Below are 13,034 nucleotides of genomic sequence, written 5' to 3' on the forward strand. Positions count from 1 at the left end.
AGGTTTTAGGCTGGCGGGGCGGGCTGGGGTCTGCCGGCCCCGCCTGCGGGTGGAGCGGCCGCCGGCTCCTCCTCCTCCTCCTCCTCCTCTTCCTCTTCCTCCTCCTCCTCCTCCTTCCGCCGGCAGCATGGCGCGGGCCGCCGCGCTCGCCGCCTGCCTGGAAGCCGCGCTGGGCAGCCGCAGCAACGCCAACCGCGTCTTCGAGATCCTCGAGCTGCTGGCGGTGCGGGCCCGGCGGGGGCTGTGGGGCGGCGCGGGGCCCGGCGGGGGCTGTGGGGCCGTGCGGGGCCGGGCCCGGCCCCGGGCGCGGCGCAGGGGTCTGAGGGCCGGGGAGCGGGGTCCGCCCGGCCGCCCCCTCCTCAGAGACGGGCTCTTCCCCAGGGCCGGGAGGAAGAGGAGGAGGAGGTGGAGGATGTCCTCTGCGCCGCCAGGACCTGCAGCCGGCTGTTCGGGGCGCTGCTGGAGCGGAGGGAGCTGTTCGTGGGCCCGCTGCCCGCCGAGGAGGTCCCTCTCGGCGGTGAGTCGGGAGCTGGGGGGTCCTCGGCGGGGGCCGCCTGCCCCGGGGGCTCGTCCCGAGCCCTCAGGGCCTGCCCGCATTTCCCCCGCCAGGGAACTACAGCGCCGAGGACAAGTACAAGATCTGGATGAGGCACCGCTACAAGGACTGCGTGGGTTCCTTGGCAGAGCTGATGGGGCACGGAGCCTTCCAGGTCAAGGTGGGTCCTGAGCTGAGGAACGAGGTCACGGCGGGGGCCCTCGCGATGCCGAAGCAACTGTTGCCCCATCATTTTGGTGTGGGAGGGCAGGCAGTGCTGTAGGCGTTGCTGGTGCCCTGGCTCACCGCTGCTCGCCGGCCTGCTGGTAGCAGGCACGTGGCTTTGTCAGTGAAAAACATCTTCCTTTAGAAGTTGCTTCTTTTGGGTCTGATCCCTGTTGTCCTTGTTGAGGTGACTTTTTTCTATTGTTTTGGGTTTTTTTCTAAAAGGAATTGTCACTCTGCACCCTCATGAAGTTTGTTGAGTTGGAGGCACAACATCCATTGATCAAAGCGGAGTGGAAGGGGTGCTTAACTTTTCCTCGTGAACTTCTTAAGGTAAGCTGCAGAACTGAAAGGTTCCTCCTGTCATTTACCCGATGGCACACACGACCTTACATGCTCACCTTCTCCAGGACTGAAATTCCAAGCTAGGAGGTTTTCAGTGCAAAGGGAGGGTGGTGGTCTAGAGAGAGGACTGAGACCTAGGGCTTGTCAAAATGGCTTGTGAATGTTGCCATTGGGCAGGCAGCGCACAGCCGTGCAACCTGCCTGTCAGAAAGACAGGAGGATGCCCTCAGCCGCCACAGCTCTCTGTCTGCTGCAGTACTGTAAGAGGCTTTCCCTTACAAACCTTTCATTAGGTCGTTGTCGATGGCTTACTTCCCTTAAATGAGGACGCTTCACTCCTGATCTCTCGCTTTCAAGAATATATGGAGTACGATGATATTCGGTACTTTGTCACAAAGGCAGTCACAGAGAGTATTGGACAAGTCATGCAGAAGACAAAAGAGGTAACAAATTGTTGCTGTTGAGGTGGGTCTGAATAAACCGCTGTGAAACGTGTATCTTGTGCGTGAAGCAGGGAGGGACTAGTGGCATTTGGAAGCAAGAGAAATGAGTGTGATCACTTGAAGGCATTGGGTTTTTTCTATTATTTTCTTTTCTCCTTGCTCACAACATATGTCAGTTATGCTCAGACTGTCTTTAGTCTGAAACTGGAAGTACAAGACACACGTACTGTTGTTCTTGCAAAGCCTGATCCGGGCTGTAGCTTCTGTTTCACCCAAATCTCTGTAGCTCAGGTGGCACACGCAGAACTTCTAGTTCTGTTCTCTCTGGTGCGGAAGAGTCTGTTTTCTTTAACTGGATCCACAAGTGTGGCTAAACAAGCATTAGTTTAGAGAGAGGTTCTGTGCTAGGTGAACAAGTAATACTCCAGGGGCAGCAATAGAGAATATACCAGTATGTAGTTCAGCCATCAGCATTTTTCCTTTCCTCAATATGTTCAGTGCTTGGGAGATAGGGCGATGTTGAAGTCCAGCATCTAATCATCTGTTGTGGAACTTGGTTCCTGTGTGATTATATGCTTTCTTTTCCTCAGAGGCCGCTGCCGTTTTACCAGCAGAATGTATTTTCCCTCATTTCGCCCATTAACATGCCGAACAAAGAGAGTGACATGGTCAAATTTATGGTGAAGCAAGGTTAGTAAGCTCCACGTGATGAACTGTGTATGAAAAGGAAAATCAGGTTTAAGATTTTTATTGTGTAAAGACCCTGTTACTGTTTGCTAATGAAAAATGTCTGCTTCTGTGGTCACAGTGATTCTAAACAGTATTACAAAATCCACATTCCTTAGTCTACAGTGGGGTCTGTCATGGCCTTGTGCCAAGACAAGGACTTCAGCCCAAATTTTTAAGTTATCAAAAGACTAAGTCAAAAAGGGTCACCTTAATTTTTTAAACATCCATTTCAAGTTCAAAATCTGTTTTCCCTTTCCTCTTAGATAACTGGGAGGAGTTGAAAGTGTCAAAGCTGCAGGTAACTGTTCATTCAGTGCTTCAGGGTTGAAATTTTATCTACTTGAAATAGAACTTTGTCTGCACCGGTGTGTTCAACTCACTGCTTGCACTTCTGTTTTAAGGCACACAAGCAGGCGTTTGAAAAGATGTGGCTCAGTTTTTTGAAGCACAAGGTGAGTGTTACTTCTGCCACTGACCTGCATTGTGTTCCAGTCGCTAATTGCTAGAGGCTGTGGCTGTCCTTGCACGGAGCTCCTGGTAGGACCCCGCTGTGCTTTCCGTGTCAGATGAGAACAGCCCAGTCACCATTTCTGCCGGGTTGTTCTGCCAAGAAGCACGACCTCATGTACGGTCTGCTGCTTCTTACTCGGCCTTTTTTCCCCCCCCTTGAACAAGCCTGCATGTTAGGAATGATCTGCAGCATAACCACCTCTGTTCACAAGTTGAAGGTTCCCAGGTCTTCTTGCTGGTGACTTTCCCCTCTGAGCTGTGGTGACACTTAGTTGTGAGCACGTGCTGCTTTGAATATACTTAATGGTCAGGTGTCACTTGTAAACTCTCCCATTTGGGAGCTGTTTCTGCACGCCGTTCTGTGTTTTCCTGGCACATACCCTTTTGCTTGTGCGTTGCCTTTTTGAGCCATGGGTTGCTGTTGCTTTCTGTGTTCTCCCTGCAATGATTGTTTCACTGTATTGTTTTGTCCATCACAGCTTCCCACTGGCCTTTACAAGAAAGTCCTTGTCATTCTGCATGACTCCATCCTGCCGTACATGAACGAGCCCACTCTCATGATAGACTTCTTGACAGTGGCCTATGGCATAGGTGAGTGAAAACAGGCTTTTTGTCCTTTGTGAGGCTCTGCAGCGTGGTACGTATGGACTTGGAGGGGCTGCTGGATACACCACCACCGCCTGGGTGATGAAATAGATGTACTTTTGGCTGGGAGGAAGCTAAGGAACTAGTGTGTGCTCCATTGTCCCTAGAAGTGAGATGTTTTTGCTTGTGTTTGTCAGTGGTGTTGCTCCTTGTAGGTAAGGAAGATCATATTTAAGGCTTTGGGAAGAGTAGAATACTGGAGCGATTTCTTTTAGATATAGAGTTCAGCCAGCAGTGCTGATACCTGACCTGCATCCAGACACAGGATGCGCAGATTCCTGCAGAACTGTCCTTCCTGAGGAGACCTTTGCCTCCCCAGCGTGGCTTTCTTGGGGGATTAGAGCAGCGTGTTTGTGTCTCTCAGTCCTTCAGAGCCTTTTCTTCTAAACTATACCTTAGTCTTTGTAAGTAACTTACGAGCCTCTGGATGGTTTTAGATGAAATTGGGTTACCTAACAGCCGTTGTGCTGGCTTTAATTTCAGCTACTCTTAGTTTTGTGTTCCTTGTGGGAAGGTTTTACAATAGAAACAAGTGGAAGCTGATATTTATTTTCTTACTGTGTTGATACCTGCCTGCTTTCTTACAGGTGGAGCAATCAGTCTTCTAGCCTTAAATGGATTATTTATTCTGATTCATCAGCATAATCTGTAAGTGAAAAGAGCATCTCGTTTAAAGGAACATGGGTTTTTGCATTTATATCTTTTTAGAAAGGAACTGAAATGGATTCTACGCATCTTCAGGCTTTAAAATACCCCCATGAGAAAACCAACCTCTGCACAAGAGGCTCAGCTGTTTGGATGCTGAGGTCTTTTGATAGTCTGACCCTTTTTTTCAGCTGAGCCTAAATATCCTCTTCTCCAGACTGTGGTTCTCAGTACTTGAAAATCAGTTTCCATTGATCTGATGACCTGGTGAATCCGTAGTCTGTGGCATGCCTTTCACTGGATCCTGGGCCATTTGCAGTCAGTGGACATAGCTTCACATCCTGAAAGTGTCTGGGCACTGCAAGAGCCATAAATTCACCTTAGAGCTTGTGTTGAAGTGGTGGCTCTGGAGGGAAGCCTGTGTTGAAGTGGTGGCTCTGGAGGGAAGCCTGAGAAAGCTGAAGAGAGCACAGCAGTGGTCTGGGGTAGTCTATAATGAAAGCACAAGAGCATTTAGACACAGTGTTGTCCTGTTGTACATCACTACTGGATGTTTTCTTTCCCCTTTTTTTCACAGGGAATATCCTGACTTTTACAAAAAGCTGTACAGTCTTTTAGACCCTTCTATATATCACGTGAAGTACCGAGCCCGCTTTTTCCACTTGTTTGATCTGTTTTTGTCTTCATCGTAAGTAACATATTTATTGTGTATGTTCTCATATTTTCCTCCTGCTTTTCTGTTGGCCAGAGACTGTTCTTGAGCAGTCCCTCACAGTCTGGATGTAATGTATTCAGTGTGCCTACCAGATTAGATTCATTTTTACTGAGAAAACTGAATCCAAGAGTGTTATTGTAGTGTCATGCAATTTTTCACGTGCTATTTTTGAAGATTTGCCGCACAGCCATCTAGTTTCAGAAAGTAAAAATGCAGTTAGTTATTAGAGTTTGATCTGCAAGTGATTACGGATGTATTTTGTTCTGTCTTCTACTTTGGCTGAAAGTGATTATTTTTCTGGCTGTTTTATGAATATGGAAAAGTAACATTTGAAGGCTTTTTATAGATCATAAAGCTGTTGATGAATTGATGACCTTTAGCAGACATACAACACTGAAATACAAAGTGTTTGACGGTCTGTCTTGATGCTGTCAATTCGTTGTGTGCAGGGAAGAAACTAGATAAGCAGCTGGCCATATAGTTGCCATCGTGTTATAAAATAAACCAAGAGTAATGCTGTACAGTTCAGCATTAGGCACTTAATATCAAACCCCTTGTATTAATAGTGTACTTTGGAGGGAGCAACAAGACCTCCCAGATGGTGTCCTGTGGGGTGGCTTTGCTGAGCCTTGCAGGTGTAGCAAGCCTTAGGGCTGAAGGCTGAGTGGCTGGAAGTTGTCATCTTTCATCCTGGCACTTCTGACCTGAAGAAAGTGCCCAGATGAGCTGATTGCTGTTAGAAATTTGCATTTTTACTATAAAAAAAGAACTACCCTGCACATTTACATTACAGCAGCTTTATGTTCCCATTAACAGCTGCGCTGCTTACTTTAGTCCTGGAAGTATTATGTAAATTTAACACCATGGCCCATGTATTAATTAAACCCACAAAACGACATTGGAAGAATACAATAAAGGTTGTCTGGCTAAGCACTCAGAAGTTTATAAAATGACTGAATAAAAAGACTGCTGCGTGAATGACCACGTACGAGAGCCGTGCTTGGCTATGGCGAGTGCCTGGAGTGGTGCCATGCATCTGGATAGAATCACAGTGTGATTTGAAATTACTCATGCATTGGATGGAAATGCCCCCAGATTTGTTCCAGAGAGTGCACAAGACCCTATATTACTGCTTGAAACCAGGATTCTTCTAGCTTCTCTTTACTCCATAGCCCAAAAAGTTCTGAAGAGCCGCGCTGATGTTTCATCTGACGTGCTGTTTGGATTGGTGAGGCTGCTGGCTCACTTGCCAGGACTCTTACATGCTGGTTTCTTCTGTCTCCTTTCCAACAGTCACTTGCCGGCGTACCTGGTGGCAGCGTTTATAAAGCGCCTCTCCCGGCTGGCCCTCACTGCTCCTCCTGAGGCTCTGCTCATGGTCATTCCCTTCATCTGTAATCTCTTTCGGAGGCACCCCGCGTGCAAAGTGCTAGTACACAGACCTAACGGGCCAGAAGGTAAGAGGGAAGGTGGGCAGGGGAGTTCTGTGTTATGCCTTCAGGCATCATAAAGAGCAGGATTCCTGTGAAGGAGGAGGAAGGTAGATCCCAGACCCAGTTCTGAGGTTTAGAAGGATCCCTCTGTCCCTTCAGTTTGTGGAAAGGCAGTAGGCTGCTCCTGCAAGTTCTCTGACTGTGACAACCCATGTGCGCTGCTCCCCTCTGACCTTAGGCCTCACGTTTGGCTCCCCTGCCTCTGTGGTTCCCTGGGAAAAGGCTGCTTGGAGCCTGGCACACTGACCCAGGCTATTGACAAATGCCGAAGGGCTGGGGTGGGGACACAACCTCTACCAGACACAGAGCTTGTCTTGTTCACCTCAAGAAATGAGAAGAAAATGGATCAGAAACCAGAGACCTGTTCAATCTCAGTCTGTAGCGGTTTTGTGTAGGTTGCCCCACTGGGGCCTCAGCAGTCTCCTGAGCTTTTACCTCATCTCTCTGTGATTAACTGATCAGTGAGGAACATCAGTAGTGACCGTTCAAAGTCGCCTGAGATACCCATTGCATCAGGCTATTCCAGTCCTTTGTGCCCTACTTCCTGTGCTCTTCAAGAGTGATGTGATTCTGCAGTGCTGCATACAGCGCCTCTTGGGTCGTGCTGGGATGTGTCAGTTTGTTCCTGGACCCTGAATGTCCTGGGAAGGGGCAGCTCTGGCTGCAGCACTGCCCTGGGTCTCTGTATTCCCTTTGGGGTTATGTACATCACGCAGAAGGTATTAGCTCTGTATCTCTCTTTCCTTAGACACATCAGAAGATCCATATATTATGGAGGAGGAGGAGCCATCTGAAAGCAGGGCTTTGGAGAGCTCTCTCTGGGAGATTAAGGTATGTCATCTAAAAAGGAACATCTGCGTCTGGTGTGGGCTTCTTCCACCCTTGCTGCTTCCTTCACACATGTTGGTGGTTCCGCTTGCAAGAACCTGCTGACAAACGTCTTGCAAATGAGATGAGTTTTGGGCTGATCATCTATTTTGTGTCCTTTTGTATCCCAGCATAAGAGGCAAAGGATTCCACATGCTGGAGAACTGGTACATGCTAATTAGTAGGTGACTTGTGAGCACACATCTGACTGTGCAGCTGAAAAATGTGCAGTTAACAGCTGAAACAGACTAAAGAGCTGCAAATGTATGAGGCTTTTTATTTGCTTTGGAGGGGAGAGAGGGACTCGCTGAGCACTGATGGAAATTAATTGGGTACAGCTAGGTCATCCTGTAGAAATGGGTTTCAAAATGCTAGAGAAGATTGTAACATTCACCTTTCACCTGGATCATTTGTAGGATGGTGTATGAAGGTTGAAATTGGTTGAATTACTCCTGATGGTTCTAAAACCTTACTGCCAGGATTATCACTTCCCATTTATATGCTGCAAGGGTTTTGTTTAAGGGGCTGATGCAGCTGCAACAGTGTTGTGCAGGAGCAGGAAGCCCAGCGAGGGGGCTGGGATGCAGCACCAGGGCTATGGGAGGTAGCAGAATTGGCTTATGCATTGTAGACCTGGCCTGCGGAGGAGCCCATCTGTCTTGAGCTGGATGTGAACCAGGCGAGAGGAGCCTTTGACGTGCTTGAAATATGGCTGAAATTGGGATTTCCTGAAGCTCTGGAGTAGCACAGTACACCAATGCTGCCTCTGCCAGAACTTGATGTTCATCCAAGATCTGACCAACAAAGGGGCAGACACCTGTGTGGGAACCCAGATGGGCGTGTGTTACCCCATACTTGTTAGACCATCTCCTCTTTGTCTTGCTTTTACAGTCTCTACAAAACCATTATCACCCAGATGTGGCCCAGGCAGCTGCTGTCCTGAACCAGTCGCTCTCTGAAATAGAAGATGACATATCAGGGCTCCTGGAGCTCTCGGCTTATGAGGTAGCGTTGCTGTGCCTTTGTGGATGATGGGAGCCAGAGGAAAGGAGGCTGGTTCCTGGACGCAAGAGCCGCGTCCTGTTTGTCAGCCTTGCTGCTGGGGCAGAGGCGAGACTGACTTTTGGTTACCCAGAGCCAGGAAAAATGGGAGAGTGTCTGTTGGGAGCATGAGGCAGCGGTGGTGACGGGGATGGCTTTTATATACAAGGTTTACTGCTGGGTCTTTTAAGAGGTTAGAGTGAGCAGTGGTATGACCCAGGGTGAAGAGCTTGTACTGAGTTTTGCCAATATCTTCTGGTTTTTTTTTCTTTGTAGCTTTTCGATAAAGAAGTAAAGAAAAAAGCTGTCAATGTGCCCCTGGAGTTTGAGCAAGTACGAGGTTTGTTTGGGAAGAAAAATGATATTTTTGCAGAGCACTTCACTTTAGATTGATGCGATCTCTTATAAACACATCTGCACAACTGACTGATGTTAGGGACATGCACAAAGCTCACATGTTGTGCCCAGCAACTCTGCCTTTGAAGTATCTCCATGTGATGAGAGCTGGACTGCCTGGGAAGGGTGCAGCCTTCTTCAGTGACCTTTGCCACTACCCATGGACGGACTTTCCTTCGCTGCTTCTTATTGCTCACACTTGCATGTTCCCGCCTGATATTTGGGAGGGATTTTGCATCGGGGCAAATTTTACTGGACTTGTTCGTTGCTGGGATTCCGGCCTTTTTCTCCAAAGCTGCTGGTGCTGGCTGTGGTCGGTGACTGCATCGACAAACCATCTTGCTGCCATTCGATGGGACTGAGGGGCAGTGCAGTCTCTTGATTACTGCTCTTATTTTTCAGATGTGTTACTTTCATACTAGAGCTGATAACCTGTTTGTAGCAAGTGACTTCAGTACATAGCTGTGAACACCTGATGATATTCTAGTGTTTTTATATACACTTTTGAACTTGCATCTTCAGAGGGATGTTTAACTTCTATATACTTGTCTTAACACTCAGTTTGAGGCATTGAAAGCTCAGGTTTGTCAAAAACAACTCTTGGAAGATGCTCAGTGATTCCGTCTGTGAAGTGTGCTGATGTTCCTTCATGTACATCCATCCCATGCTGTAAGGTTGCTTTGGGAATGAGGATAATCCTGGTGATGGCTGTAGCTAGGGAGGCCAACTGATGTGCGGTGGGAGGTGTGTCTAATCCTTGATTTTTTTTGCTTCAGAATGATAAGCAGCTTAATGTAGCTTTGCTTGCAGCCTGCAAGTGTCGTAGGAGCTCTGGCCAGTGTGTATCCAGGTGCTAATCAAAATTTAACCAGTCCACTGATACCAGGTGGTTTTAATTTGGTTTGTTGATATAGTTCCAAAAGTCATACAGAAATTCCTTCTGGCAGGGTTTTTCTGCCCCCCCAAGGTTTTAAGTTTGAGATTAACTCCTTATTAAGAACCCAGAGAAAACTCACTTAGGACTTTGCTTTCATAATAATTTTCAACAACTTATATCTCATTAGACTTTAACTCTGCTTGTGTATTTTGAAATCATATTTTGTGGAGGAGGAAAATACAGTCAAGAAAGCGGAGACCAACAAATCTGATTTCTGGCAGACAAGTCTGAGTTAAGGAAAACTTCAGCTGTCCTGGAGACACAAAGTGCTACATTTTCTTTATCCAGTTGTCTTCACGCTTTCCAAGCGATGGACATATCTGTAGAGTATAGAGCTCTACCTCTTTTTTTTTTTTTTCTGGTGCTTTTGAATGCAGGTGGGGTGTTTTTCAGGATCCATTTTTTTTTCTTTTAAAAGAAGTCTCCCTCTCTGTTGTTCTCTGGTGAAAGAGCAATCCTCTCTCCGCCCTGGCTGGCCTGCTTTTCTTTTTTCTTTGACTTCTGGTATCCGTGGTAGGAAGGCAGAATGGCTGAGATGATAACTTACAACTTGAGAGAACTCAAAGAGTTCAGGTTCACCCAAGCCTTGTATTTCAGCTCTAAAATATATTTCCCTATATCATATGTGCATTGTACGTATGTGTTTGGTCAACTTTTTGAAGTGCTCTGATGCTGGGGTAATGAGGACCATATAGCTACCTTCTAAAGAAGTATTAAGTGTGCCATCTTTCGGGTGAAATGAATGAATATATTGAATATTGAAATGAATGGATGCATATATATTGAATACCTTTCTCTGCATCTTTTTGTTTTACTCAGGTTGGCCCAGTTACGTCTATCTGAAATTACTGATGGGCAATGTCATTCCTATCTTCCATAATAACACTCTAGGAGTGTTAGCATTCCTTTTTAATGCGCAAATATTGAACCGTTTGAGCACGGGGCAAGTCCAGGTCTTGTGGTGCTGAAAATGAGGGAGTTTGGTCAGGTTCTTTTAGCTGGACAGAGGGTAAGCAGAGTGTCCGTCAGCAGGGCATCTGAAGGGCTGCGTAAGCTGCGTGCCTGCCTGTCCTGGGCTCTCCTGGCCCCCAAGGAGGGCAGCCTACGCAGGGGGCAGGTGGATTTGGTGGGGAGCAGTGGAAAGTAGCAGCCTCTGCCTCCCGATGTGGCCGCCTGCTGCCTTGTGGGCAGCGCCTTGTGTGTCTGCGAGCAAATGGCCACAGACTGAGGTGGTATCAGTACGCTGCGAAAAGGGATGCTACTGGAAACGGGGGGCTTTGCTTTTTCCCAGGAGGAAGACTGCGAAGGCATCAGCATCTTTAGCGTTTCACCAGCTGTGGATCCTAAGCACTGTAATGCAATTAATGGTGACTTGATTGGACCAAGATGCAGCTTATTTTTTGGAGTGCATTCCCAGCGCCCTGTGTGCAGACTGTGGCGGCTGCTGCTGACGTTGAGAGAGAGGGTTAGGCTGGCACAGTGTGTTTTCACATCTCTTGGCATATTTTGGTGCTGAGCTGGAAATGCTGTTAGCGCTTCCCTTAAAGTATGTGCAGCTTACCTGGTGTGACTTAATTATTTTGCGGTGATGCCTGGCAGTCCCAGGCACAGCCCCGCTGTGCTTGGCGCAGACAAGACGAACCGCAGACGGCTCAGAGGAGCTTACAGCTTTGGTGCACTTTAGACAAGCCTTGAAGGTCTTCCAGGCACATCATTCCCCATCTCTGATGCTGCATTTGCCTAAGCAGTGTTCTAAAACCAGCTCTTAGGTGGAGATAGCTTTAAGCCCCTGCCTGTCCTTGGAAAAACATTCCACCTGGTCTTTCATCAAGCTTTTATCTTTAAACTTTCACCCCGCTGCCCTCAATAGGAGGCATCAGGAAAAAAAATCAGCAGTTATAAATATTAAAAGTTTCATCTGCACTGAGCGAACGGCCCTTATCAGGCTGCACACCCGCTGCTGCTGCTGATCTACAGGTCTCCACAGACTGCAGATTATAGATGCTTTAATCATAGTGTGTATTAACTGGAAGGCCAGATTGAAGTACCAGGCAGAGAGTGTATAAGTCACTTCTGTTATTATTTGATTTTTATCAGATGTGGGGAGGGGGGAGACGGCTGTTCTGGGGGCTTTTTGTTGTCATTGGGTTATTTCATCGAGCATAAAAGATTTATGGAAACACTGACATAGTCCCCCAGCCTCCCCGCACAGCACTGCCTCATTCCCCCACCAGGGGATAGTGATAAGGTCTCTCTGGGTTGCAAAGGCGTACCGTTGGTTTATTTTCCTGAGCTTTCATTCATTTAAAGGCCATTCAGAGTCATCCCAGTCTGAAGGTGGAAGACAGAGCTGCTCCTCAAGAGCTCAATGAGATTTGTCTTGTGAGCCAAGGGTCCACGTGACCGTGGTGTTTGTGTTAATCAGCCTAGAATTTTAACATATTCACTGGGGGACAGAGGGAAGCGCACGTTTACATCCATAAATAGATGGAAAAGTGCAGATGCCAGCTGGAGGCCTGGTGTAGGCTTCCCCCAAGAAGAGGGATCTCTGCTCCGGAGCAGAGTCAGTGCCTGTCCTCTTCCACCGCAGCAGGACACACGTATGCTTGGTTGCAGGCTGGCAGCGGTCCTCCAAGAAATTGGGCTTCTGTGTGTAAAACAACTTGCTTTTCACACCATACGTTCAGGTATCTCCAGTGGGTGTTAGGAACTGCCTAACCGGCATCCCCTCCCGGTTGTCTTTAACCACCTGGGAGTCCACCTCTGCTCCTCCAAATTCTGTGGAAGCTCCTCTCTGCGTACAGGAGCTGGACACTGAGTTGATAAATGCTGTCTTAGCTCCAAAGGGGCCAGATCCACAAGCTCCAAAGTGCTTAAAAAAAGGGTAAGAAATGCCCAGCCCTGCTGGCCGGCTGCTGTTAGCATTACGGTGGTTTCCCAGCCCTTAGAGAGTGAAAGCTGCAGTGCAGCCATAAGCCCTGTGTTTTCCACTACCTAGTTTTAAAAAACAAATGAGCTCTCAGGTAATTTACAGTCCTGCTCAGGCAGAGAGGGCTACAGGATCTCAGTTCGACTGACACGAGCTTTCTCCAGCACTATCACAATCAATATTCATTAACTGAAGTCTATTGGACTTGGAGATTTACTGCTATTAATAAGCCAAGAGTCTATCTTAGTGTAGTTTATGAAGGAAATTTTAGGTCTGTTAATAAAAAGAATTGCTTTTCTGCAGTTTCTTAGCCCTGTCCCTGGGCCACACTTGCATCTCTGAAAACAGAGAACTGGAGCGTGTGGGTAGGGCCAAAAGAGGTAAAAGCAGAGGGAAACTTCTCTTCAGAGCTGGCGGAAGGCACCTGCGGCTGGGTGAGTGTATGGCCAGCTTGGAGAGAGCTGACTCGGTCTGCTGTGATTTTCTAAGCCGCCATCCTGCACGCGTGCGAGAGGAGCAAAACTTGAGCTGTTTGGGAACATCACCCCCTCGGCAGCAAGCCTGAGCTCGCTGGCTGCT

The 13,034-nt window shown here is 47.8% G+C and overlaps 1 protein-coding gene across 1 annotated transcript; it reads left to right on the forward strand.

Moving 5' to 3' along the window:
- The first annotated feature begins 89 nt into the window (after nt 1-89).
- NOC4L (nucleolar complex associated 4 homolog) lies at nt 90-10,313 on the forward strand. The gene is made up of 15 exons (XM_075110530.1): nt 90-223; nt 382-517; nt 610-716; nt 986-1,093; nt 1,399-1,548; nt 2,139-2,238; nt 2,541-2,575; nt 2,679-2,729; nt 3,267-3,378; nt 4,020-4,080; nt 4,655-4,765; nt 6,086-6,249; nt 7,034-7,116; nt 8,044-8,157; nt 8,470-10,313. Exons 1-15 carry the CDS (start codon nt 128-130, stop codon nt 8,584-8,586), a joined length of 1,545 nt encoding a protein of 514 aa, XP_074966631.1. The 5' UTR covers nt 90-127; the 3' UTR covers nt 8,587-10,313.
- The last annotated feature ends 2,721 nt before the right edge of the window (nt 10,314-13,034 follow it).

The sequence above is a fragment of the Phalacrocorax aristotelis genome, chromosome 15 (genome assembly GCF_949628215.1).
Source record: "Phalacrocorax aristotelis chromosome 15, bGulAri2.1, whole genome shotgun sequence".
Taxonomy (NCBI): domain Eukaryota; kingdom Metazoa; phylum Chordata; class Aves; order Suliformes; family Phalacrocoracidae; genus Phalacrocorax; species Phalacrocorax aristotelis.

Coding starts and splice junctions, on each gene's coding strand:
- NOC4L (XM_075110530.1), top strand. CDS start 128: ATGGCGCGGGCCGCCGCGCTCGCCGCCTGCCTGGAAGCCGCGCTGGGC. Junction 4,081..4,654: donor CTGATTCATCAGCATAATCT/GTAAGTGAAAAG, acceptor TTTTTTTCACAG/GGAATATCCTGACTTTTACA. Junction 6,250..7,033: donor CAGACCTAACGGGCCAGAAG/GTAAGAGGGAAG, acceptor CTCTTTCCTTAG/ACACATCAGAAGATCCATAT.